The sequence below is a fragment of the Osmerus eperlanus genome, chromosome 12 (genome assembly GCF_963692335.1).
Source record: "Osmerus eperlanus chromosome 12, fOsmEpe2.1, whole genome shotgun sequence".
NCBI lineage: Eukaryota > Metazoa > Chordata > Actinopteri > Osmeriformes > Osmeridae > Osmerus > Osmerus eperlanus.
The window spans coordinates 14,022,916-14,048,299 of NC_085029.1; the positions used below are offsets into that span (position 1 = coordinate 14,022,916).

General features: G+C 41.1%; 3 protein-coding genes across 8 annotated transcripts; 2 read left to right on the top strand and 1 right to left on the bottom strand.

The window, feature by feature from the left end:
• The first annotated feature begins 791 nt into the window (after positions 1-791).
• On the top strand, positions 792-12,042 carry LOC134030800 (synaptic vesicle membrane protein VAT-1 homolog). Of its 2 annotated transcripts, none has more exons than XM_062474118.1 (6): positions 792-1,470; positions 4,775-4,982; positions 6,795-6,965; positions 7,190-7,279; positions 7,485-7,723; positions 8,252-8,479. In XM_062474118.1, exons 1-6 carry the CDS (start codon positions 1,030-1,032, stop codon positions 8,462-8,464), a joined length of 1,362 nt encoding a protein of 453 aa, XP_062330102.1. In that variant the 5' UTR covers positions 792-1,029; the 3' UTR covers positions 8,465-8,479. The 2 variants fall into 2 exon arrangements, with proteins under 2 accessions (XP_062330102.1, XP_062330103.1); XM_062474119.1 differs by lacking the exon at positions 8,252-8,479 and adding an exon at positions 9,426-12,042 and having other exon boundaries at positions 793-1,470.
• A 276-nt stretch (positions 12,043-12,318) lies between these two features.
• On the bottom strand, positions 12,319-17,256 carry LOC134030799 (uncharacterized). 4 transcript variants are annotated; one of them, XM_062474115.1, is made up of 6 exons: positions 17,125-17,256; positions 16,332-16,560; positions 16,064-16,167; positions 13,497-15,980; positions 13,017-13,228; positions 12,319-12,885 (listed from the first exon to the last, which is right to left on the bottom strand). In XM_062474115.1, the coding sequence occupies exons 2-6, from the start codon at positions 16,507-16,509 to the stop codon at positions 12,798-12,800; spliced, it is 3,066 nt and encodes a 1,021-aa protein (XP_062330099.1). In that variant the 5' UTR covers positions 16,510-16,560; positions 17,125-17,256; the 3' UTR covers positions 12,319-12,797. The 4 variants fall into 4 exon arrangements, with proteins under 4 accessions (XP_062330099.1, XP_062330100.1, XP_062330098.1 ...); XM_062474116.1 differs by having other exon boundaries at positions 16,332-16,522; positions 17,125-17,251; XM_062474114.1 differs by having other exon boundaries at positions 17,024-17,227.
• Positions 17,257-18,744: 1,488 nt separating this feature from the next.
• On the top strand, positions 18,745-23,461 carry LOC134031581 (probable phosphatase phospho1). Of its 2 annotated transcripts, none has more exons than XM_062475283.1 (2): positions 18,745-18,937; positions 20,538-23,461. In XM_062475283.1, the coding sequence occupies exon 2, from the start codon at positions 20,572-20,574 to the stop codon at positions 21,346-21,348; it is 777 nt and encodes a 258-aa protein (XP_062331267.1). In that variant the 5' UTR covers positions 18,745-18,937; positions 20,538-20,571; the 3' UTR covers positions 21,349-23,461. The 2 variants fall into 2 exon arrangements, with proteins under 2 accessions (XP_062331267.1, XP_062331266.1); XM_062475282.1 differs by having other exon boundaries at positions 18,746-18,937; positions 20,533-23,461.
• The last annotated feature ends 1,923 nt before the right edge of the window (positions 23,462-25,384 follow it).

Genomic DNA, 25,384 nt, shown 5'->3' on the forward strand with positions numbered 1-25,384 from the left:
AATCCAAGTGTTCTTGCAAGATGAGACCTAGACACTGTAAACTAATAGCAGTTGATGTTTAATAATGCACATTGGTCTGCTATTGTTTCAGAGTTTAAAAGTGCTTTCGGGCTTTGGATTTCTTCCACACCACCTTCTGTTGCCTGGCTCTGGAGGGCCTCGGTGGTTGGGCACTCCTCTCCTCATTATCAAACCCCTGGTGCAGAGGACACAAAAGGATTATTATAAGAAGACCCAGAAGTTTTTCTTAAACATTCCTGTCCTGAGGGAGAAGGTTGGCATAAAGGTCTTAAATATAGGCTGTCTGTCCAGATTAACTCTGGCATTTCCTGCAAATCGACATCTTTACCACCCTTGTGACTTCCTGTTAGTTTGACAGAATGAAAATTATCACAACATCTCCTCCAGCAATTCCTCAAAGTGTCTTCCACAGTTTTCTAAATACGTGTTATTATATTATAAACGTAGTGCGTCTTTTTTTTTAATAAATGTTGTTTTCACAGAACACTAAAACACTATTACCTTTCCAAGCATAAGCCCCAAAATTAGTTCAATGGTGAACCCTGCTTTACAGACTGTTTTTTATATTTAGCATATTGTTTACTTTCACATACTGGAATCTTCTGAGACCAACTTCGAAGGGGGAATGGCTTCACTGATTTCTGATATTACTGTTGCTACGCGAGCTCATGAACGTCACTCCTTTTCGCTCCTCTTTTGACCAAAATCCGTTTTCCGTGTTTTGACAATTACCACATCTTACGTAGCCCTTCTTATTCTCCAACCCGTTGCCAACGAGCAGAGCTGTCACTATTTTGGCTAGAGCGCAAGCACAAAATCTCCCCACCTCTTAGAATAACCTGTTGAAAGCGCTTGGCAGTCTACATCAGGCTACGGTGGGATGTACGTTTTCTAATAGCCTAATCGCATCAAATCATTTGGTTTACTGATAAAGTTATTTTCTGCTCCTTTTCATAGAAAACCGCAAATCAGTCAAATTAAAGAAGTGTTAGTAGAAACATTTGGACCATGTCTGGCGAAGAGGCACCGGCTCAGCAGCAGCTTACTGAACAGGAGAAGACGGGTGATTCACCTCTGGAACCTCCATCTGAAATAACCCAAGAGGCTGAAACGCCCGAGGCAGAAGCCCACGCGGCAGAGATCCCAGTGACAGAGGACCCACCTGCGGTGACGCCAAACAAGGCGCCCGAAGAGGAAGTTTTTACGTATCGGTCTTTGGTTCTAACGGGCTACGGAGGTTATGAAAAAATTAAGCTTCAGGTGAAAAAAGGCAAGCCCAGCTTGAAAAGCAGTGAGGTCTTAGTGCGGGTCAAGGCGTGCGGTCTGAACTTCGCGGATTTGTTGGGGAGACAGGGGCTGTATGAGCTTTTGCCTTCTCCACCGGTCACACCCGGAATGGAATGTTCTGGGGTGATTGAAGACGTTGGAGAAGAAGTGACAGATAGAAAAGTGAGTCTGAAACAATACCCATTAGCCCTCCCCATCACTCGACAAGTTTCATCTGGCCATCTATCAAAGTTTATAAAATGCATGATCATTGTCTTACCAGTGTTGCATAGGCTATTCAATTGCCTACTTAGTCATATGTTATGGTAAATGTTTTTATTAAGCTGCCTGTATTTGCTTGTTAGAATTGACCATAGGGCCTACTGTCAGGAGACGCTTGAGGGCGAGGCCCGACCAATCCAATATATCGTATCCTTTGGCATTTCTCAAAAATACTTCCGAAATTAAATATACAATGACACATTTAAAGTACGATTTCAGCAGGTAATAACTGTTCATGGTCATAATAATCTTTTGCCTCTTTTAGGCCTACATATGATAGATTTTTTGTTCATTCTTGTGTGTAGTCATTATGTCCATTTACTTTTTTACTTATTTGAGGGGAATTGATTTGTCCCTCTGAAATGAAAAATCATGCAATGAAGTCACCAAGGACAAATGAGCAGTATTCAGTCTCCCTTTGCCCTTAACTCCATAGTAACCCCATATATCTTCATTTCTTCTGTTCCCTAGTGGTAGTGATTCCAGTAGACTACCATCCTCCTCCATAAAAGAGGTTAGATAACCCTGTATTCATATTTACATTTAGTCATTTAGCAGACGCTCTTTTCCAGAGCGACTTACAGTAAGTACAGGGACATTCCCCCTGAGGCAAGTAGGGTGAAGTGCCAAGGACACAACGTCATTTTGCACGGCCGGGAATCGAACTGGCAACCTTCAGATTACTAGCCCGATTCTCTAACCGCTCAGCCACCTAACTCCCCACTCATATTAAACGTAATAAAGCTTCCTACACCTGAGGCATGACATTATTAAAGAGGTGGGGTTCTACTCCTGTCATAATGTGTTACCTATGTGATGGATGTAGGGTGTGGGGTAGGTGAAATGAAATATGGCGATGGCAAGCCAGAGTATACATAAACCTACCTAAAGGGCAGACACGAAGATATGATCCGCTATTTGATCTAGAGCTCTGATATTTATCTTTGACATAAGCAATATTTTTTATTGCTTATTTGCTGGAGTCTGTGCATATGAAGTGTGTATTTCATTGAGTGAGAAAGAGAGAGAGTCTCCACATGCATTAATGGCAGATGAGATAATAACCCATGTGTGAATGTCTGTAGCGTGCATCAGGAAGAGGGATTGTGCATAAGTCTCTCTTAGTCTGAAGTGTGATACTTTCAGCCCCGTGACTCAAACCAACAGATGTCCCACATTGTCAAGTTTGGAAAGGAATGTATTCCTTCTCCTCCTTGCCACACTCCTATGCCTCCCCTTTATATCATAAACAGGAATCCCATAGGAGGAGTGTCACATTCCTAGCTGCTCATTTTGGGAGCAACAACTATCCCAAACCATCACAGACAACAACAACAACACAAGGCTGTAGTAGACAATAAGGAATAGCTCTGTCTGACTGTTTGGAGAGAAGGCTTAGACCTGTTTTCATTGGGCAGAGCTGAGTTGTGTATTTTGGCTAAATCAGTGAGGCTGTCCTGAGGTGGACTTTGGGGTGCGGCAGTTTCTAAAGACATAAAATCCCTGTTGAGTTGAAGCAAAGCAGATGTGCCTTTTACAGAGTAACAATATGTTGAAAGGAAAACTAGGGGACTGAAATGACCAGATGCAGTAGATGCTGGCAATAGAGTTGGAGTTATTCCAAGTGGTTAGGAGAAAAGTACTTCCCTGGAAAATGGTGTCAGCCATAACAGAATTAACCTTCTTGAGGAATGCATTCCGGTCTCATACCCTCAAGGTACAGTGGATGCAGAAAAGCAATTTAAGTCTTTTTTTAATCATATTTTCCATCAGCAATGCAAAATATCATTAACGATTAAGACTTTTTTAACATAGTAGGCTTTGGTGTTTTGATTTGACCATCATAGCATGTTCTTTCATATGCTTCGGTAGGATAGTATGTTGTCAACCATTTAGCATTTTCACCCTATTGTAACTGCATCAGTTCATTAAAGTTAACAGGATGGAGTGGAGGGAGCGGGTAATCAGATGGGATTTGATCCCAGATCTGATTTTAATGCAACCCTTTCATATCAAGGATTAAAGATAAGGTTTTTTGACTCAGCACTCTTTTCCTTGGGGTCTGGAAAGGGAGAAAGGGGTCTGTGTAAATCCTTAACTGTTTTCAATCAACCCAGCATCACACTTGCTATCATAAAGGATTAGTTGAGTTTATTTACTTCACTGAGTCTTAATAGAGACCATGATCTTCTTAATTGATTCACGCCATATCTCATAAATGTGCAAATCACACCATCCATTGGATTCCTTTGACAGAATTGTCCTTTTCTCTTACTGTCATGACCATGATGTTTTTTGTGGTTTGCCTTTCATAGTCTTTGAGGTAGATGACCCCCACATGCTCGGATGATTTCTGATGAGAAGCAATGGGAGTCAGGTGGCTGAACGGTTAGGGAATCGGGCTAGTAATCAGAAGGTTGCCAGTGTGATTCCCGGCTGTGCCAAATGACGTTGTGTCCTTGGGCAAGGCACTTCACCCTACTTGCCTCGGGGGAATGTCCCTGTACTTACTGTAAGTCGCTCTGGATAAGAGCGTCTGCTAAATGACTAAATGTAAATGTAATGTGATCGAGGAGTCACAAGTAGTTTCTTGTTGCCGATTGCAAAACAAATCTTTAAAGAGAGAGAAAGCGCGTGTGCGCTTCCAAGTTTGCGTGTGCAGGAGTGTGTCTGTCACTTCCACTTAAGAGTGGACATGCGAGTGTGTGAGAATCTATTGTCACGACTGAGGGCAGCAGGAAGAGGACCAACCCTAAGGTCCTCAGGCAATACAAACAGGAAGTGGTCATGCATTCAGAGACAGATCAGACCTCTTTCCTGTGTCTTGGAACACTTCAAAACATCAGTACAATGGCTGGGATTCTCAGTGGGGTGACTAAGCATGAAGGGAACATTACCGATGAGTCCAAAGTGCTTTCCTAGATCCTCCCCCCCCCCATATAAAAGACATATGAGAAATGTTTGAAAAAATCTTTAATATTGATCCTGCCTTCTTAATTAGACACAGCTGGCGAAAAGAAAACAAGACAGTTAAACCTGATTTTAATAAGAAGCAACACAATTATTATTTTCTCAAAAGTTTAGAGACCTGTCGAGAGTTTGTGGTTATGGGAGATGAGTCAAACCAGTCACTTGACCACTTGACCACTTGACCAAGCATGCACTGTACAGGAATTTATTGCGTATCCCCTCCACCTCCTCCTAGGTTGGCGATCGCGTCATCACGATGAGTCGCAGCGGTCTGTGGCAGGAGGTGGCGGCTGTGTCCGCTGACCACACCCTCATCATGCCTGAGCAAATGAGCTTCGAGGAGGGTGCTGCCATTCCCATCAACTACCTCACCGCCTACTTGATGCTGTTTGAGATGGCCAACTGTAGGTCAGGCCAGAGCATCCTCATCCACATGGCTGCAGGTAAAACTAACCCCGAGCACACAGTGTATTCACTAAGCGACTGCCGTACACTCAGATATGGATAATTGTTCACAAACATTTGAAACCGAACCAGCAGCAGGGTGTGAAGGCCCAGTCGCCAGGCATGCTGGTTGTGCTCTGTAGAAGATGGCATGTGCAGTATGACGTTGCAGACTGAACAACTTGCAGTATTTTGCAGTAGACCTTTTCTGAACACCAGGTACTGTGGGTCTGGTTGCTTGTAGCCATTTAACCCAGAAATGAAAACCAAAGACGTATGGTGTCCTTTGAGGTGAGGAAATGCTGTTTGTGTGCATATGTGAAACACATGTAAGGGAGTGTAATGTGTGGGGGTAGGGTACCTTTTATCATTTCATAACTAGGTTGTCACTTTCTGTGTTAATGTGCAATGCAAGATCTTAAATGGCAGGTCTTGTGCAATACAATCTTCAGAACTGAACCCTGAGCCATAATTCTCATATTTTGGTGAAAATGTTTTTCTATTCTGGCTTTTACAGACACACACACACACACACACACACACACACACATAAACATACACATACACATACACATACACACACATAGCAGGTTGAAAACCTTCTGATCTGCACCAGTGAATATGCTTGTCTTTGTGATGCTGCCCCTGGCCTTCCAATGAACGACCAGATTGTGGGCGGGCAGAGAAGGCATTGGCTACTCGACTGTTGCCCTGAAACAATGTGGCTCAATTTCCATGGTAACCCTACCTTGCTTCCATCTGAAGTTAACTGTGTTCGACATGCAGCACCTTAGAGAAATGACAACATTGATCACTATCATGCGTCATTGCTTTGGTTACACTCAGGATTGGAATGGACATTGGAATTTGGGGATTCCAATGTAGCCTTGGAAAAAAAAAATGTATCAGATTGGTTGACAGTGGACGCATATTACACATATTAACGGGTTAGAAATGTACTGTAGACTACCTTCAGGAAACTGCAAGCAATCAAGGCTAACAGTGACGGTGATAAAACAACACATTTGAAACCACTCATTTACGTACGTGAAGGGCATTGAAATAGATGGGCAGTGAAAGTACTAACAGAAGCCTACAGTATCACTTCCAAAATAAGTCATTCCAGTTCATTTACAGTATCTACTGTAATGTATTGTCTGCATTGTTTGGTCATTTGAGGTTAGTTAGGTTGGTTAGGCTGGTCCCCTTAGGTAGAGCCACACACATCCACACATATACGATGTAGGATTTAGCTTGTGTCATGTGATCCATTAGCTTTGTGGACAAAGTGTTAGGAAGTGTTTTTTAAGTAACCCCTATAAAGGGGCGAGTCTATCAGGTAAGCAGAATTCTCAGGTTTGCTAAAAGCTTCCAAGGGTTTAATTGTACCAGTGACACAGCAGTTTGCCTCCAGAGATGGACGGTAGCCTTGGCTCTGTTAAATAAGAGATGGAGCTGGCTGCACTGGGTTGAACCACAATTTATAGGCCTGTGGTTTCACTTACTGGACTCAGAGTTGAGATAAAGATCAATATGCACGGCTCCCTTCTAACTCTGATGGATCTTTATTGATGATACACATTACAGCCGTGGATATTTTTTGTCCATCAAGTTACCCCCGTCATACGTAACAGACTGCCTCCATCAGTTCATTTCATTGTTAACTGCTGACACGAATGACGGACATACAAAATTGAATCTCCATCACACATCATCTCTGTCATCTGGCACAGGCCATCATGCCACATCCTGTAACTCTTACCTCAACCAAACCCCTGTGCTTTGCCCCCCTTTCCCCCCTTTCTTCCTAGGTGGAGTGGGCGTCGCTGCCACCCAGCTCTGCAAAACGGTAAAGGACGTGACCGTTTTCGGCACAGCGTCAGCCAGCAAGCACGACACCATCAGGGAAGGTGGGGTCACCCACCCCATTGACTACCGCACACGGGACTACGTGGAGGAGATCAGAAATATCAGCCCTAACGGTGAGGTCATCGAGAGAGTCGTCAGTACGTGGCGCCATTTTGTGCCTTCCGGCATCACAGTCAGGACCGTGTGGAGAAATACAGCAAATGGAGCTTTGCAAATTATGTTTTGCAATGGTGTCGCTGTGCTTTTCAGTGGTTAATGATCCTTTTTATTTTCTCTCGTCTCTCTCCCTCTCTCTCTTTCTCTCGCTCTCTCTTTCACTCTCTCGTTTCTGTCTCAGGATTGGATATTGTTCTGGACCCTCTTGGAGGATCAGACACCCACAAAGGCTTCAATTTGTTGAAACCCATGGGCACGCTCATAGTGTTTGGTAGGAAACACAACCCCACTCTAAATTGATATACTCTGATATACATCAACATAGTTTCAAGTTACAATTCATAATTTGCACCAAAAAAAGTATTTAAAGGCTTTAAAGTAGATAACGAAGCTATGATGTGCTGGAATCCAATCTATAACCATCAACTACACAGATGCACAGACACAGATTTTCAGCTTATCCCTCCATCTTCCAGGTGCCGCCAACTGTGTGACCGGTCAAAAGAAGAACCTTCTAGCCCTGGCGAAGACCTGGTACAACCAATTCACTATTAACACACTGCGGCTGATGCATGCCAACAAGGCAGTGTGTGGCTTCCACCTGGGCTACCTGAATGATGACCAGCTTATTTTCCAAACCCTGGGCAAACTGCTGGAGCTCTACAACCAGGGCAAGATCAAACCTCGCATTGACTCCACCTATCACTTTGAGCAGGTAGGCTGGAGTGTCATAAGGGTTGTGTGTGTCTGTGTGTTTACATGCATGTACAAATGTACTTCTGGGTACTGGATGTACACAAGCAAACACTGTTATCCATGCATTGATAAAGATGTACAGTAGACGTATCCAGGGGTAGTGCTTGATGACAAACTACCTTGGGGATAATTGACTTCATCCCCTATAAAGGTCATACTGTGTTTGTTTAAAATGTAATAATTCAACTGATGATACAGTTCCACTAAGTTTCTTTTATTTGTAATTTATTGGAACCTTGACTTATTGTAGTATTGTGTATATTGTTATGGTAACGTCAATTGATGCAAGGGAGTTACAAACCACAAACCGCCATGGTCAAAAAAAATCTGAACAAGCAGTCATTTATTTCCATGCCCGTAACTCTAAATAGCAGCTATTAGAACTCAATGAATTCCAGAACTGCAAATAAAATGTCCCCAAGTGTATTACTAAAGTAATAATCGTAATCTTAGCTCCATGACTGTCTGTGTTAACTGTACCTTAAAGGTGGCTCCAGGTTCCTCCACAAATCAAGCAGATGCCCTAGCTCTCCAAGGATCCCTGCAGTCTAAACAAGCTGACATATTGCCTTCATGTAATCACTTAAGTGGGAAGTGTTTCTTCTCGACTGCCTTGAAAGGATATGTTTACACCTCGCTCGCCATTGTAGTATCATTTGGTATCACATCCACACACGGGGGACGCTGCCAAGCCTGTTGAACAAACATCACACACACACTTATGGGCTTGCGATGAGAGAGGACGGAGGCCTGCCGGCTGTTGTTTGCAAAGGGGTGCTTCTGGTGCTTCTGTAATATCATTGCAAAACAAGCTGATTCCTTTACCTGAGCCATTGTAAAGGTTTCCATGGCAACTAGTCATCACCAACCAAGAGGCTTGGTCGTCTCTCCCTATTACTCACCACTTCACCCTTATTGGTCTGGACCCCGAGGAGGAGGGAGAGGTGGGTCTAAGGTCAGGCTGATTAGAGTTTGATTCGGTGAGAAGAGGAAATGACTCTTGTTGCTATGTTACTATTTGACTGCTTATCTACATTCTTTTGAATCGATACATAAATACACAACCACAAATCTGTAAGATGAAAGGATGGTCAGAATGGATTGGAGTGTGTATCATATACCAGTAATCAGATTTCCAAACTATTGGTGCAAATGATCTCTGCAGCTGCAGCCCAGAACCCCCTCCTATGTACTGTGTCTGACGTGTCAAACTGCGAACAACGGTCACCCCCATCAGATGAAATGGGCCTCGACGTCAGTTGCTAGGTGACAGACTCGTTGCCGTGGTGTCGGCCGTTTAGGACATATTTGTTTTGAGTCACAATGAGGCAGGGTTGGGGTAGACAGAAATCGAATTTTGGAGTGACACTTGTAGAAGGAAGGCCAATAGAAAGCATGTTTATGTGGATATAAGTTCTGCATGTGTGTCTATGTTGTGCGTGTATATAAGCAGAATAATATGTCATATTATGTGGACATGGATGAAAGGCCATACAAGTCATCTTGAGCGAGACATTTATGTTTTCAACATAATAAAAATACCAGTTTCCGTCTCACTCCCTATCTGAAAAAAACAGAGATTTGATCCATGAGTCATTTATGAGTCATTTACACAAAAAAATGGATTGTCTGCCTGTGTGCCTGTCTGTCTTTTCTCTCAGGTGGGTGATGCAATGAGGCGTATGCATGATCGCCTCAACATTGGAAAAGTAATTCTGCTTCCTGAACCTAAGAAGGAGGAGAAGGTTGAATCCACCCCTGAGCCGGACGCCACGGACGACAAAAAAGAAGAGACAGAAAAAGACCTGAAAGAGGCTCCTACAGAAGACAACCAGAAAGAGAAGAATTGAGACAGTTGTTGAATAAAATTATCAAGCACCTCTAACTACAGGTATTCTCTATGCCATAGTTAAAAAATATATTTAAAAAAAGTGACAATGGGCTAAACTTTGCTAATAATGTGTATGCTGTTTATTTCTCATATGTAGGATGATGTTGCCCCTAATTGCAGGTCTATGACCAGTGAGTTAAAATGTGACCTGTTACTGTTGAATTTTAAATAGTAGCTGTTCATTTGTGTTTAGGGGCAGTATCTATTTAGACTGTCCAGCATATAACCTACTGATAGACCTGGGTGAAAGACATATGTATTTGACACTATTTGTGGTGCATTTGTTTTATCTGAGTATTTTAACTTATGGGACTGTTCCATTAGTTTCATTATTCTGGTATACTAAATCAAGTGCACCTCAGGTATAAGACAGTATTATTGTATTTGACCCTGTCTTGTCTGATGAAACTAGTGGCCTTGTCTTGCTGAAACAATTGACCTAAGTCTATTTGTGAACCCTCTGGTTTGTAAGAAAGATCCTCAGACAAGAGGCTTTGTTATTTGTTTTATAGCCTCCACCACTGCAGCCTTCAATGGAAAAAATTAGTTAAGTGTTCCAACTTCTCTTAGCCGTTACAGTCAAGTCACTTAAGTAGCCCTCTAATATCCAACTCATATTGCATGCTTTTCTTGATCTAGCTTGCAGAAATTGTGTTTAAACTATGAATTGGAAAGCCGGCCTTCTTAAAAAAACTTATGTCAGTGCTTAATGGAAAGTGTGTGATGTTTAGATGGTTGTGTCTAGTACATCTACAGTATGTGTGTTTGCGCGTTTATCTGTATTAAGAGAGATTTAGATGTTTCATTTTGCATGCTCTCTTTTAGTGTCATGTTGTGTTTGAATGGATGCATACAGTATTTGTGTTATGTGATTTGGCCGTCTAAAGAGAACCAGAAGACCAGTGTTACATTGTCATTTGATTGATTGCCTTTTCCTGACCAAACGTGTGCCAAATCAATTGCAAGCCAACTTTCCCCTTTCCTTTTTCTTGACAGTTAACGTAAAAACAAAAAAAAGTGAGAAATTGGACTTCCTTTGCCTTGTTCAATGCTTAACAATGTCAACCATGCTTAACTGACCTTGTGTGTAAAGGTTTTTGGCACAAGACGCTGATCACACTTTGTTGTACTTATACCCTCAGTGCACTCTGTTGTTTCTCTTCATCTTTAATGGTCCTTGTTGGCTTGTCAGTATTTACAGTGCCTCCTCTACTTTGTGAGTAAATCCCAGGTTGTTTCTGTGTGACTCAAGGATTAACCCTGTCTTCTTCCAGGTCAATCAACCCCCACTGGCCTTTGGAACAGCAGAATGGGGAATATACTTGACTTTTGTATCAAACCACATGATTGCTAACTAAACTGTGCTTGCTTATTGGGTCTTTCAACATTCCTATTTCAGTCCTATACAATCCTATAGTATAACTGATTCATAAGAATTGTTGTCCTATACTTTAAGTTTCCAATATTCATTACAAGACCCACATATGCATCGCAGTTCATAGTATTTTTGTCTGAGGAAATCTTGTGGTATCAATGTTTTTGTGATGACTTCATAGTGCTCCATTTCATATCCGTGGATCTGTATCTAGTGGCTAAGATAAATGACTCCAAATGGTTAATATGAAATAGAAGTGTGGAGGAAGCAGATGTTCTTTCCAGCTGTGGCTGTAACTCATTGCTGTGGGGCAGCAGAGAGGAGCGAGAGAGGGAGGGAGCGAGGGAGGGAAAGAGGAAGCCTGTCTCCCCATCCAAACCACACCAGCTCAACACATTCCACTCCAAGCCATTTTCACAGCCTTCACCGTAGAGCACTGCTATCGCTGTTTTGATCTAAACATTTGTTTTGTTGGAAATGTAAATGTAAAATGTTCCCGTACATTTTTTAATTTGTTTGATTTTTCTCCTGTATGAAATTGTATTCCTATTTTTCCGGGCATCCGAGCAACTGGTGTGAGCTAAGACCTGGCTGGAATCATGTCAGATGAAGGGGAATGGGATTGTAACTAGGAAACAGAGTTACTATTTATTTAGGATTGTGTACTAAAATACAAGTAGTACAGCAGGTGGTTCTATTGTGGAGCTCTAAAGTGTTGGTTTAGGTGCTGAAAACAAAATGTTCTGAAAATGTTTGCCAAATATGATTCTTCCAAGTATTTACTCTTACACAAACGGCACTATTAACTGTATTTATTGTAAAACACATGTATCTGCTTCTAAGTATTTAACTTCATCAAATGAATTTATCAGCAGAGCTTGAAACTAGGTTAAACCACTTCATCTGCTTGTCACAATATCCTGTAATGCTTTCCTGCACTGGTGCCCTATCGCCCTGTTGCCTTATCTGTAATGTTTTCTGAAAAGAATAAATGCCAAACGCATGTGTGACATGTCTTTTGACTCAATATGTAGTACGCAATATGTAAACCGGTTAATGTGTGAACTTATTCAGTACTTGATCGGTTCAGAATATTGTGTACAAATCTGCAATGCTTTTTCTTTCTCTTTTTTTTTTTACAAGTGCTCCACCTACAGCACAGTACACGTAACACAATTGGGAGTCACTCATAAGAAAATAAGAGTGCAGTTAAACTGCCCATGTTGTTACTTTAAAGTCAGGTATGGTAACAGAAGGCATTTCAAAGAAATTATTCTATACACCCTCATTAAACTGAATATATGTGACTTTATTGTAAAGTTTTACAATAAGGCATAATATTTTATTATTGATGTATACGTTCACAATCAATGTGATATACAAATTTAAAGTTACATTGTATTTGTATGGCACCTTTTAGAGTGAATGTCACAAAGTGTTTTACAGTTTCCCACAGATAAAGATCATATATCAAACCCATACCCTTAGACAAGAACAGGAAAAACTCCCAATAAAAAAATTGAAGAAACTTCTGGAGAAGCAATTTAGTGAGGTATCCCTTCCTCCAAAAAAGCAAAAAGTGTAGCACATTCACTGGAGACAATTCATGAAAAATGTATGAAAAGGACAGTTTAGCATAGTCCTAGAAGTGCGTTGAGGCTATGCTCTACATTGCCACAGTTGACCACAATCAGGTACTCTCAAGATTATATTTGGTAAGATGCAGTAGAATTTTCAGAATTTGGTCAGTAGAATTTTCAGGTTTTCTTATTTGAGATGTTTGCTCTCTTTCACAAGCTGAGATGTCAATGCCTCAGATAAGCATTTTAGATAGCTGGAGTCTGGGAACCCATTCCTGCACAGCAAACAACAGAAGATAAAGGTCATTTATGAGTGTTAGATGTGCACTTTGTTTGTACTAGTGTACTCATGCACTTTCATTGTTGCATGCTAAACACTTTTTCCATCTGCCAGGTCAAGACTTACTTGGATTTTCCTCCTTCGATGTTGGTCTTGTGTGGGATGGTTCTCCCCCAAGTGACCTTGTCCCCGGAGTCTGTTGCTCTCACACAGAAGGTGATGCCTTGATGGAAAGCCTGCTCTAGGGACGACACTAGTTTATTGGTTGTCTCATTCATGGGCAAGTAGGCATGGAATATATCCCCTTTGAATGGTGAACCAGGGTTTGGATGGTCTGCCTGGTAAAATAGGTAACAGAAGTGGCATGGATATAGATGTACAGTATGTCAATGCCTGCAATATTTTACTGATAAAAACTGATCTGGTAAAATATGTTATTTTTCACATTAAACATTGGTGATAGTTTCTTGAAAATCAATTTTCATGCATCTTATAATTGTGAATTTAGGTGTTATATATAAAAAATTGCACAGAAATTACACACACATTTCAAATAAGCTTAAAAAAAGGTATAATCTTCAAGATCAAATAACAGATTTATCTCACCCCCTGGATGCCATCAGGAATAGTATATGTTATCTTCCGTGTCGTATCCCTGTGGTACCCAGCCAGACTGAAGGACATTTCTGTAAAGCTCATAGTGCCCCTGATCCCACTGACACTCTCCTCAGGTTTAGTACATACCCTGCACTTGGAATGTACTTTCTCTTTACAGTTTGAACATAAGTTCACTCCACAAGCCATCAAGGTTACAGATTCTGCTGTGCTCCCACAAACGCAAAGCAGAGCAGGTTTCTCAACTGTGCGTCCAACTGGTTTGTATTCACGTTGGTTTACTTCACTGTGCTTGTTATGGGAGCTTTGCATATCAATTGAATCTGAATGGCAGCACATTCTGCAGTGAGGGTTGACTTTTCCTTGGCACCAAAGACACAAGGCTGCACTCACTGCATTTTCTTTATTGGTTCTAGCTGCCAAACTTTCGGTAACCATTCCTTTTGTAAAATCTTCATCTTGCTTTGTTTCCTGTTGAAGATTAAAAACAGGTGACTCTGACTTCTCCCCCTCAGATCCATTGAGAAACAACTCTTTGAGGGCCAACATTGCATCTTGGCAATGCAGTTTGGGGCCCAAGACAAAAATGCTTCTGGTCATCTGTAAGATCAGCACTTTCTCAAATTTATCTTTTACCACACAACATACATCTTCAACAGTCATAGAGTCAGACACACCAACATGTGCCTTCAACAGTTCCTCGGTGTGGAAGTCCTCACACACTTTGGAGACCAGGTCTTTCAACCCCTGCTGAGTCTTTCCAACGTTTGCGGCGTCTGCTCCTCTGAGGTTGAGGATGATCTCTTTTCCTCTTGCATTATCTTCATTCATCTGCAAGTCAGAGGTTAAATCTTCTATTTCTGTGAGGTAAAATTGTTTCAGGTATAGCCATTTAGTTTTGGGCACCTCCACATCCACACTGAAGATTGAAGGTTCCGAGCACCTCACAGGTTTCTGGCTGCTGGAGATGCAGCTTGGCATTTTTCCCTGTAAATAGACACCTAAGTGGTCTGTCTTTCCATTTCCTTTGCTCCTTTCTGGTACAGAGAAACTATTGACCTTCCTGTGAGTGGAGCCTGACTTTGATTGCTCAACAGAATTTGTCGGTGCTACGTTGTAAACAGATGTCGGTACAAAGTCCAGTGAGTTACTCTGCAATTTACCAGAGTTGGCAGCACATTTGGCTCTGTTTGAATTTGAAAAGCTTGACGGTGTAAGTCTGTTTATGGAGACAGGTCCATTCCTCATGAATGGCGTGTCTTCTCCGGTTTCAATCAAGGGCTTGAAATCCTCTGGCCTGTAAGCTGAAAGTGATGACTGTACCTTCAAACTCATGATCTCTGACACAGGTCTACAGTCAAGGCTCAGATTTTCCTTTTCATTCGGTTTTGTGATCAAAAGAGGATACGTCAGATCATCCTCAGGAGTTTTGACCTCACCCCGGCTGGACCTAAAAGTACATTTTGATTTATCAGAACTCACTACCTTCTCAAAATTGGTGTCCATTTTCACCTTTGCCCCTTTGTTTCGGTCATGCTGATCTACTTGGGCTTCCGGCATGTAAGACAGGGATACAGTTCCAGAGGGTTGAACAAATATATTAGGAAGTTTGATCTTATCTGGACCATGCTCATCTGTCGGTGCCTCTATGTCCATTAGGAACTGCTTAGCCTCTGACACATCAGTCCCACTACCGACTAAATAGACATTGACCTTGTCCTCATTTATCATTAGATCTGGGAACGTCTGAAGAACAACATCAAGGGCTTGTTGGAGCCCCTGAATTGGGAGACCTCCCTTGGGAAGCGAAACCTTTCGAAGCTGTGCTTCTGTGTTCTCGTACAAGCTACCCAGTTCCACATGTGTTCGCTCCATGCACTCCACATCCCCATCAACTCCTGTCTGGAGCTGTAGGTAGAGGGTGGTGATATCCTTGGTGGTTACATCCAGTACTTCTACTCCATGTCGATCCAGGATGCTCTTGTACTCTTTAGAGCAATGCTGGAGGTAGCGGAAGATATCAGTATCTATAATCATGGAGAAGTCTTCTTGTGATGTTCCTGCCTTTCCAGCCCTTGATGCCACACTGCGGTTAGTGGAAGACGCTTGGTGTGGTGGGATATGACTCCTCTCTGAACTAGAACATTTTGAGATATCAACTCCACAACGCTGTTCAGCAAACTCATTCTCACTTTGACTTTTCACTTTTCTTTTGGTGGAGTGGTATTTTTTCTGATCACTTAGGACTTCTGATCGAGGTAACTGTATATCCTTAGTGCTTTTTGAGTTCATCACACTCAGCATATACTTAATCAGTGCCTGGACCTCTGAGTAGTGTCCATTTAGAATGCATAGGTCATCACTCGGTTGAAAGTTCATTTTTAGGCCAGGGAAGTTGACTAAAATGTCGGATAGTGCTTTCTTTCCCCCAGGCAATTTGCTGTGGTCCACTTTCACTGTTATGTCAATGAAAATCTAGAGATAATACCATACAAAATTAGCTATTGCAATATTACGTGAACATTTTGATTCACATGTGAAACGTTCACACTTCTTACCTCATCTGGGTCCAATTCTTTTTGGAGAATACTTAGTGTCATTGTGTATAGTATGTCATTCACTGATAATGTTTGAAAGCCATGACTAATCACTCTCTGAGCAACTGAAAAACAAAGTATTTGACATTCACATAAAGTTTTATTTACAGTGCGGTTCCACAGGTTGCGCTTCAACGTGCAAATGCATTGTTGCAATCTTTATTCTATTAGCAAATATACCTTATTGTCAATGTTTTCTATTATACAATCAAGCAAGTTGATCTCTCACCTCCACAATCCGTAAAAGTGATGAGGGCTACGCCAGGTGTTGTCTCGGAAAATGTGATAGATGAAATATCTCCACCTCCATTCTTCTTCCGCAGAAAATGAATCTTCAGTTTATCCGATAATCTGTTCTTGGGGATGTCTACAGGTAGCCCACACACTCTTATAGTACGATCATCCATCCTTGTTTATGAACTACAAGATCCACAGATATGCAAAGGTAGTTCATATGCCTATACAATGAAATACAACTGATGATAAACTGTATTACAGTCATTGTAATATTCATAACAACCAGTGGTTTCAATGCCTCACGTTATATCAATGGACAAATTATCTAATATTTTAAGAATGCTGAGAATATTTCAAGGCGTTGGCTACTTAATTATAGTGCTTGCTATAACACTAAAACTTCCTAAACATGGCTACGTGACTGCCATTACTTGGACACCTGCACATAGAAAAATCTGAAATATAAACAGCACAAATCATGAGATACTTAAATCACTGTTCTAACACTGCATAACGAAAATACACACTATTGTAGGCTATGTAGGCTAGCCTATTTGTCTTACTTCGAGTTTATGAACAAATAATTGTACAACAAAATAACGTAGCAAGTAGGCTATGGTTAAACTGATCGAGTGTCTTAACTTGAAAGGCACTTTCAAGTTAAGACACTCGATCAGTTTATACCTTTTCAGCCGTCTGCTTCCTTTTACCTTTTTTTCCTCTGTCATATGAAGTGCATAAGGAACATCAATAACCTAGCATTTTACTGTTGAAAACAGACTTACCTGTCGAACCCGAGTGTCTGTGTTATCAAGAATTGAAACTGAAAGTAAGCTTACGCCGTTGGGAGATGACGTAAGAAAAAAGTGTATCTGTACATTTACAACAGCATATAAAATTAACTATCTCCGTTCGTATTTCGTTCCATGTTACATTTGTTATTATGTCCGTCGTATCACGCTTTTAAAACATTGCCTAATGTGAAACTGTAACAATAAAGCCTACCGGTATTGCCACAAGAGGTCCTCATTGCCTCATGTGTGAGGGCAGCATATTGCCAAATCTCATTGGATTGTTTAGAATTTGTATCCTATGGTATCCTATGGTAAATATTTAATTATAACTTTCAAAAATTCGAAAATATGAGTGCCTAAAGTCATCAATTCCTCTCGTACTGGTAGAGTTCACAGGACAACACATGCCAATCTTGGAGCCCAACAGTACATTCCACGCAGACTAAGCTCAATATAAATGGAATTTATTCTTATTCTTGGACATTTACAGTAGCTTTATCCAAGCTGAGAGATAACTCTTGTCCAAGTGAATGCTGTAGAGTTACACAGAACTTAAAGCGGTTTGTTAATCGGTAATAGACATTGGAATACGCTTAGACATGCTATGTTGGAAAGATTAACTCACACACTAATCTTTACTCTACTAGGCTTCTGCTGTAATCTACTTCTCTCTCTCTCCCCCCCCCTCTCTCTCTCTCTCTCTCTCTCTTTCTCTCTCTCACTCTCTCTCTCTTTCTGTGTGTGTGTTTACATGTAAATAACAGAGTATTGGTATCTCCCCCAGAAATGCTCAAACTTGTAGGTAGACATGAAGCCTACTTATAGACTTTGTTTCTTTATTAGCCACTAAGTATACAGGTGTTTAACTCTTACACCACGTTTATTGTATAATGTTTTGTTCCAGTCTTGCCCTAGGTATTTTTTATTTTATTGTTTAAGTTGTATAAAAAAAAAAATACAACTCATTGAACAACTTTATCAATAGATATTCTTTACATCTTTCATTTAAATGAGGACATTCAGTTTGAATAGCCTACATAACAACCATGCTTGAAGAAGGAAGAAGGTCCACATTCTGTACTGACTTTAATTCAAAAAATGATTGACAGTCAATACTGCAGGGAACTACTGAAGGACCTTGACCAGTTTAAGATAGGGTTGTGTTAGCAGTAACTTGACACAAGATAATCCTGACCTATATTGCCCTGTTATCAAACTAAAGAGACCAGTGAGGTCACACTGAAGGTTATTTGACATAAAGTTATAGGCCTACTGTGTGCATTCACTGTCCTGTTACATGTTGTTATGCAGTCTATAGGCTAGTCTTTACATGTAGTCTTACATTTTTTCATTGATATGGATTCATTTTTTATTTTCTTTCAAGAGTTGTCCAATAATTGTCTCGTGTGAATGAACTGAATTGACGGTGAATTCTATGTATGCAATCTATTTAGTCTATTTAATTTAACTGAAATTATATATTATATAGACCACAGCTGTTTGGGCAGTACACATTATAGATCCTACCGCGCAATTGAAGCTCATTGGATGAACACGAGCCGCCTTCAAAGTCCGCACATTGTTGTCACGTCATTGGGCAGCAGCCTAGACGTCATCGAGGCTTGCGCTCTCCTTGGTTTTGACGGCCCGTGGAGGGGGAGTTGGAATGCACTTGATCCATCTGCCCCCGCTACCCGGCGAGGCGAAGCAAATGTCCCGTTGCCGATACAAGGATGCGGTAACCGGGCACCAACCATTCGAGACGAGGGGCATATAGCTGACCATTTGAATCACATGTTTACCGGTATATTTTTTATGTCATATTATCGTATTTTATCAGTGTGCGTGTGTGATTTGATTTTACATTTCGATTGTGTCTAATGTCAAATTGACTCTCAAACAATAACGCCAGGATCCATGCATCTAAATCGGAGAGTAGTGTGGGTTTCGTTTAGGACTTTCAAGGGTAGCCTATGTCCTGGCGTCAGTGGCTTGCGAGAATAGATCTTCGGGTGTATATTTAGATAGCTTAGTCACTTAATATGCCCAATGACAAGGCAGCGACTGTGGAAATAGAGAGGGGTCTTCGGTTATCTGCATAGATGCGTAAGAGTTGTATTGGCATGTGCAATATGTTTGTCTCCATTCGATTTCACGCAGGGCGTTGAGAAATATTTATTAACTGGGCCTATAAACTGTTATGCCTTAGTGCTGTTTACTTTTTCATCACAATCGACTAACATCAGTCGTTTTTGTATTGTTTTGTATTTGCAGTAGCCTAGTCTTGACCATGCAATATTTGTGGCAGTTTGACAAATGTAATCCAGACAACATTTGACCTGATTCATTATGGGATTTTGTTTGGGACTGCACCATTGCAAATCTGCACATTTAGGCTTAGAACGCTGTTGATTTAATATGCTCCAGCCGATAAAGCCTGGACGATAATGGATTAAATCAGTGTACTATATTGAGATTATCTTGGTTCAAGGACTCCTCACACTTGACAGTTAATTCAGTTTCAACTATGATTGAGAACCTTGCCAATAGATTTCAAAAGACATGGGGCAGGGTGTATTGCAGGGGTCTATACTTATGGTTGGTCCACATATGGTCAAGATATGCAGTGATGTAACATCCTCAAGCCCAGCCCCCTCGCCTCACTCAAATTACAGCATGTCCACAACAGTGGATGCCTTGTGCCTGAAGCCTAGCTCAGCTTTTATGGCACGATTCCAAGATCAAAACTGTATACTAATGTAAATGTATACAATTGATGTGAGTAAGCATTCCCAACCCATTTTCAGCACTATAGATAGATTCCCATATTGCACCCCATCTGACATGTTATTTTGCACTCTCCAGGACACTAAAAACAACACTATTGAAATGTGTGGGAATTGGCTCATAATTGTTTCTCTTTTGCTTGGCATACATCCTGGTTAGTCCCCTTTCCACCCATTTTCCTATCTCTGTGCAACATCTCTTCCTTTCCTCCACTAGATATGACCTGTCCCTTGGGACTTGGTTAGAACTAATTATAGTGTCTTCTTATTGCTGTGACCTTTGTTGGGTAAATTGACTGTGTAGTAGGAACACAAAGAGAGTCACTTGCAGAACCCATACTGCAGTCCAGTAGATTATGGCACGACAGCAGAAAACTGGTTTTGGCACGATTAGCATATACATACAGTGTTGCCTTCACCTTTTTTTAATGCTACTGTATGTGGCTAGAACATAAGTTGTTTTTTTAACGGTAAGGATATAAATAACTCCTAAACTGTCAAATTAATTTAGAAAACTAATTCAAATTCTTGAAAATTGGTGTGTATATTTTGACCTTTCTACCCAGTATTAAAATGTATTGAAATATTTATTCCACTTCCTTGTTTTTCTAAGGTCAGAACGAGCCACCTTGCAATTCATAACAAATCCAACATGGCTGCCCCATCTGGCCCCTCCCCTTCCATGTCCTCACCCAGGCGCTTCCTGGTTCTTTTTGACTTCGACGAGACCATCGTCAATGAGAACAGTGATGACGCCGTTGTGAAGGCGGCACCAGGCCAGCAGCTTCCTGACTGGTTGAGAGAGTCCTACAGGGAAGGGCACTACAATGAGCACATGCAGCGTGTGCTGGCCTATATGGCTGAACAGGGTGTGTCTGAGGACTCCATCCGTTCCGTGATTGAAAAGATCCCACCCACACCTGGACTCCTGGCCCTCTTCCAGTACCTCCTCATCCACCAGCAGGACTACGAGATGGTCGTCGTCTCTGATGCCAATATGTACTTCATCGAGGCGTGGCTTGAGTATGCTGGGGCTCGCCATCTCTTCCAGAGGATCTTCACCAACCCAGCCAGCTTCAACCCAGAGGGCGGTTTGATTTTGCTGCCCTTCCACTCCCACTCCTGCCAACGCTGTCCTGAGAACATGTGCAAGCAGGTTATCCTCCAGGACTATCTGGCTCGCCGGCAACAAGAGCGCGGCTGCCCCTTTCAGAGGGTGTTTTATGTCGGGGACGGGGCCAACGACATCTGCCCCTCCCTGGCCCTGGGTCCAAAGGACACAGCATTCCCCCGGAGAGAGTTTCCCATGCACAGGTTGCTGGCCCAAATGCAGGAGGCTAAGCCTGCTAGCTTCCATGCAAGCGTGGTCCCCTGGGACACTGGAGAGGATGTGGTGGACTACCTGAAGAAGATAGTGGACAAGAGATGAGAGGAGGTGGGAAACAACAATAAGGGGAAGAGGGGGAGAGAAAGGATAGAAAGAGAGAGCTATAAAAGAGTGCTAGCCCCGTATGGCCTGGTTTTAGAGAGCCAGAGAGTGTGCAGTGTTAGGATTAAGCTAATACTGAGGAGTCAGCAAAAAAAAGCCTTAATTACTACTCTATCGGTTGAATACGTTTAAATTGTTGCTGACCTGACATACTACATAACAGAAACAGCTGTACTATAAATTGGTGCTTTTCTCTATTGTTCTTTGAGGATGTGTAAGAACTTTTGCTTCTGTCCAACTTTAGCCTGGAATAGCATTGAGCATATCATGACTGGATGCTAAGTCTGACATAACTTGGTGGTAACCTGTAAGGTAGGCCGCTAAAGCTTTCCAGTAGCTCTCCAGGACTAGGTCTAGGTGTCACAGTGCTGGGGGGATGCTCTGTTGACAGCTAACTGCACCACTTGTACACCACAACACCAGCAGTTCAGCTATCCAATAAAGACCGTGTTGATAAGTTGATCACAGTAGAATCAGGTGTTCTAGCGCTGTCTGGTACAAAAGGCCACACACATAGAGTCCCTCCAGGACAACGCACTATGAACACTAGTGTAGGGTGACACTAAGACTGTGTGACACTGTGGTACACACACTGGCACGTACACTGACACCTAATATACAGGCTGATTATACAAGGTAACTCACACCGTCTTGTGATGCAGAGTGATTGCTATGTACACTTTGCACTGTAGCCCTGTATGCTGTGTACGTACACCCTTGGACTGTGAGAGCTTTGTGAAACACTTGCAGTATGTCAATCCATACTCTGTTCCTATGCTAGATGAATCAATGTGGTCTCTTCAGATTTCTGACCATACTTTCCCTCCCTGAACTCGGTTCCCGTAAACAATATTTTAATACAAACTTTTAATTCAAAATAAATAAAAAATCTGCACTGAGAGAAAAGCAATTTATGTAACCCTCGTATTTAGAGAATCAGCATTGGCTCATTTCAGTATTTAAAGGATTTTGAGGAGTGAACTTTTAATTCAAACTCAATATACTACAAGTATATTGAATGCTGTCAAGCGCTGTGAGAAAAAAAAAGGTAATGGGTTTTGGTTTGAAAAACATGATATGGCTTTGAGTTTTCATACACTTGAACCCATCAATCCATTGTAACAAATCCATCTAGCTTCCTCAACTAATCAAGATTAACTCAACTGGATGACATGTTGTCATTAAATAGTGACCTTAATGTATTACAACACTTGAAAAGATGATTTAGGAATTCAGCCTGGTGATATTAATACATAGATCCAGAATCTGAATAACATCTTGAGTTGTCTTTTCACTTTTTGTTTCTCAGGGAAAGGAGAGTTTATTTTTAAAGCATGAATTCATTATAGCAATAGAAATTGACATATTTGCATGATTGCTTATTGGATAATTAGCTGTGACAAACAATCAGCTACTGTAAATCACAATGATTTACTCTTTTATGACAACATATTATGTGATTCAATAAGTTTGTGAATGATGGGCTTTGAGTGTTTCCTGCATGGATTACATGTACAGAAATACACTCTAGACCTCTTTTACATTTGGATATTAGATCTGTTATTTTAATTCGGAGTTATGTGCAATAGTGAGATTCATGATGAGTATTAGTGCTCTGGGGGGTTAGTAAAGAAACAAAGAGTGAAAGCAAAATATTCCCCTAATGGTGCAATACTCTTTGGCATAACCCCCTTTAGCTAATACACACAGAAGGACCTTTAAATTTACGGTGTTATAAATGTTGGTACGTACAGCGTTATGGGCCACACAAATAAGAATAACCATTACAAGGGTATTTCTTCGCTAATGTATAGATTTTCCTTGATCTTGGTGTGTTTGTGTGCATTGTTCTGGTTTGGACGAGTGCTACAATCTTGTGTTGACCGGCATTTACTCTTCTTGCAATACTGAACTGATCCTCTTCACTGTTCTACTTAAAGAGACTATGCTGTGTTTTAATGTTCTGGTAAATGTGTATCTACATTGTAAAAACGAGATAATGTGTGTCACATACTATTATACCAATAGGAATATAAAGCCATTAACTAACTGAGCAGTTGTTTTTTCTTCTTTGTATTACTGTCACCTTTATGCAGATGCTTTGCTGGTTCCCAGACAAGGGTAAAACAAAAATCACTGATGCTGTTTCTTAGTGTATAGATTTATATATTTGACCTCTAAAAAAGCAACACTGATGCCTGAAAGGTTTGTTTGACAGAACCCCATCAAATCGTTTTCACATTGATATTTTGACCACAAGATGGCGATAAATTACTAGATTTTTTGACAGAAACGGAATTGTGATAAACCAACAACAGAATTTTGGAACTGAGAGGGCACTCTGTAACACATCACTGAGGTGAATTCTCAGACAGGTAGACAAGGTATTTTAATTAGAATGGGTAGTCAAGCCTATTTCAACTTTAATGTTCTGTTTATGACAAAGAATATCTATGGTTTGCCTATACACCAACCATTTCATAAAGATACTCCATTTATAGTAATAAAAATAGTCATAATGGTGCTCACAGTCCACATAATAAGTCAAGATTAATTTACTATAGAAACCTTTTCAAAGAGCGAGCATTAAAGAGTAAAATTCTTAAAAAGCTCTGTGAAATATAACAATTTAGACAAGCATTAAAGAGTACACAGGCACTACACCTGTCAGCAGCAATACTGCTGATCTGAAATTGCCATCTTGTTTTAACTGAGTATGACATGAGATGCCCGCGGCCACTCAGCAATGCAGATGACGTCTGGTCCTTGTGTGTCTCTGTGTCACTTTGCGCATTCTGCAGAGCTGAGAGGCTGCTGAGCTCAGCTGAGTAATTGATTTGACTCAGCAAGACTGACTCTACTACAGACTTCTTTCATTTTCTGTCTTTTTTAGATTGTGATAGATCTGTTTATTTGTTATGACTGCCCTCCTCTTTTCTTTTGCTCAGATCTTTCTTAGATAAAGTTCTCATCTATCTATATTATAATCTTTTCTTTTTTATTAGTTTCTATCTATCTATCTCGAGCTCTTGATCTTGCTTTTGCTCTCGTCTCCTCCAGGGTATTTTGTGTTCTGTTGAGGTAGTATTTTAAACATTTTAGGCAGTGTAGGACAACCAAAACATAATTGATAATTGATCTTTCATTCCAAGTGGTATTGATATCACATTTGCCATTGAGAGGGTATGTTCTGTGTCTAGGACTGTCAAAACTTGTGACTAAATTCAATTGTCAGTGACCTCAGTGCTGTAATTGAACAAGTGGGGAATTTGATCAGTGTCAAGCCTGGTAAGGACGATGACAAATCATCAGCCCTTTCTTCCTTCGCTATCCTCCTTCTTCACTATCAATATTCAGGTACTGGCATTTCCTTGGTCTGATAGGTCCCTCCCTTTTCACTACACTACAGAGGAATCCCACTTGTCAAAGCACTTTACAATGCCGATGCTATCTGATGATTGGCTGGTGGATAACCCATTGATTTTCCTCCATTCAATTACTCTCTTAGGTGAGAGATAATTCAGTGAAGAAACTTCAGGCTTTTAAGAGGTCACTTTGAATTAAGACTCTGTGCTTCTATGCCAAAAAGCTATCAGTCTGATTAGGCTCAAGATGTTTCTCCTTTCTGTGCTCGATTCCTCTTGCAGTCCAATGCTATAGCCAATGTGCTGTTCTGGCCAAAGGTGAAGCGAATTGTTTTTGGAGTCACTCCCCAAAGCAATGGCAGTCAATTTGCAAATGTGAGAGAAGATAGGAGGGAGACAAAATGCTCTCTTGTCAGATTTGAAGTAGGCTATCATTTGTGGGTAGAAGTAAAGGGAGATCTAGTTCATTCATTCACCTAATATCTAAATCACTCAACCAAATCTACAAACTCAAACTGGTTGTCCTATCAAACCTGTTCACTAAATTCCAACCAATCTCATCAGTCAAAAAAAACGGATGAACAACTTGAGACTATGAGATTTACCGAGAA

Excerpts from the sequence above, each read along its gene's own strand:
- LOC134030800 (XM_062474118.1), top strand. The coding sequence starts at position 1,030 with ATGTCTGGCGAAGAGGCACCGGCTCAGCAGCAGCTTACTGAACAGGAG. Across the intron at positions 1,471-4,774 it reads AAGAAGTGACAGATAGAAAA|GTTGGCGATCGCGTCATCAC; the intron begins GTGAGTCTGAAA and ends ACCTCCTCCTAG. Across the intron at positions 7,280-7,484 it reads GGGCACGCTCATAGTGTTTG|GTGCCGCCAACTGTGTGACC; the intron begins GTAGGAAACACA and ends TCCATCTTCCAG.
- LOC134031581 (XM_062475283.1), top strand. The coding sequence starts at position 20,572 with ATGGCTGCCCCATCTGGCCCCTCCCCTTCCATGTCCTCACCCAGGCGC.
- LOC134030799 (XM_062474115.1), bottom strand. The coding sequence starts at position 16,509 with ATGGATGATCGTACTATAAGAGTGTGTGGGCTACCTGTAGACATCCCC. Across the intron at positions 16,168-16,331 it reads CACTTTTACGGATTGTGGAG|TTGCTCAGAGAGTGATTAGT; the intron begins GTGAGAGATCAA and ends TTTGTTTTTCAG. Across the intron at positions 13,229-13,496 it reads TTCCTGATGGCATCCAGGGG|GCAGACCATCCAAACCCTGG; the intron begins GTGAGATAAATC and ends CTATTTTACCAG.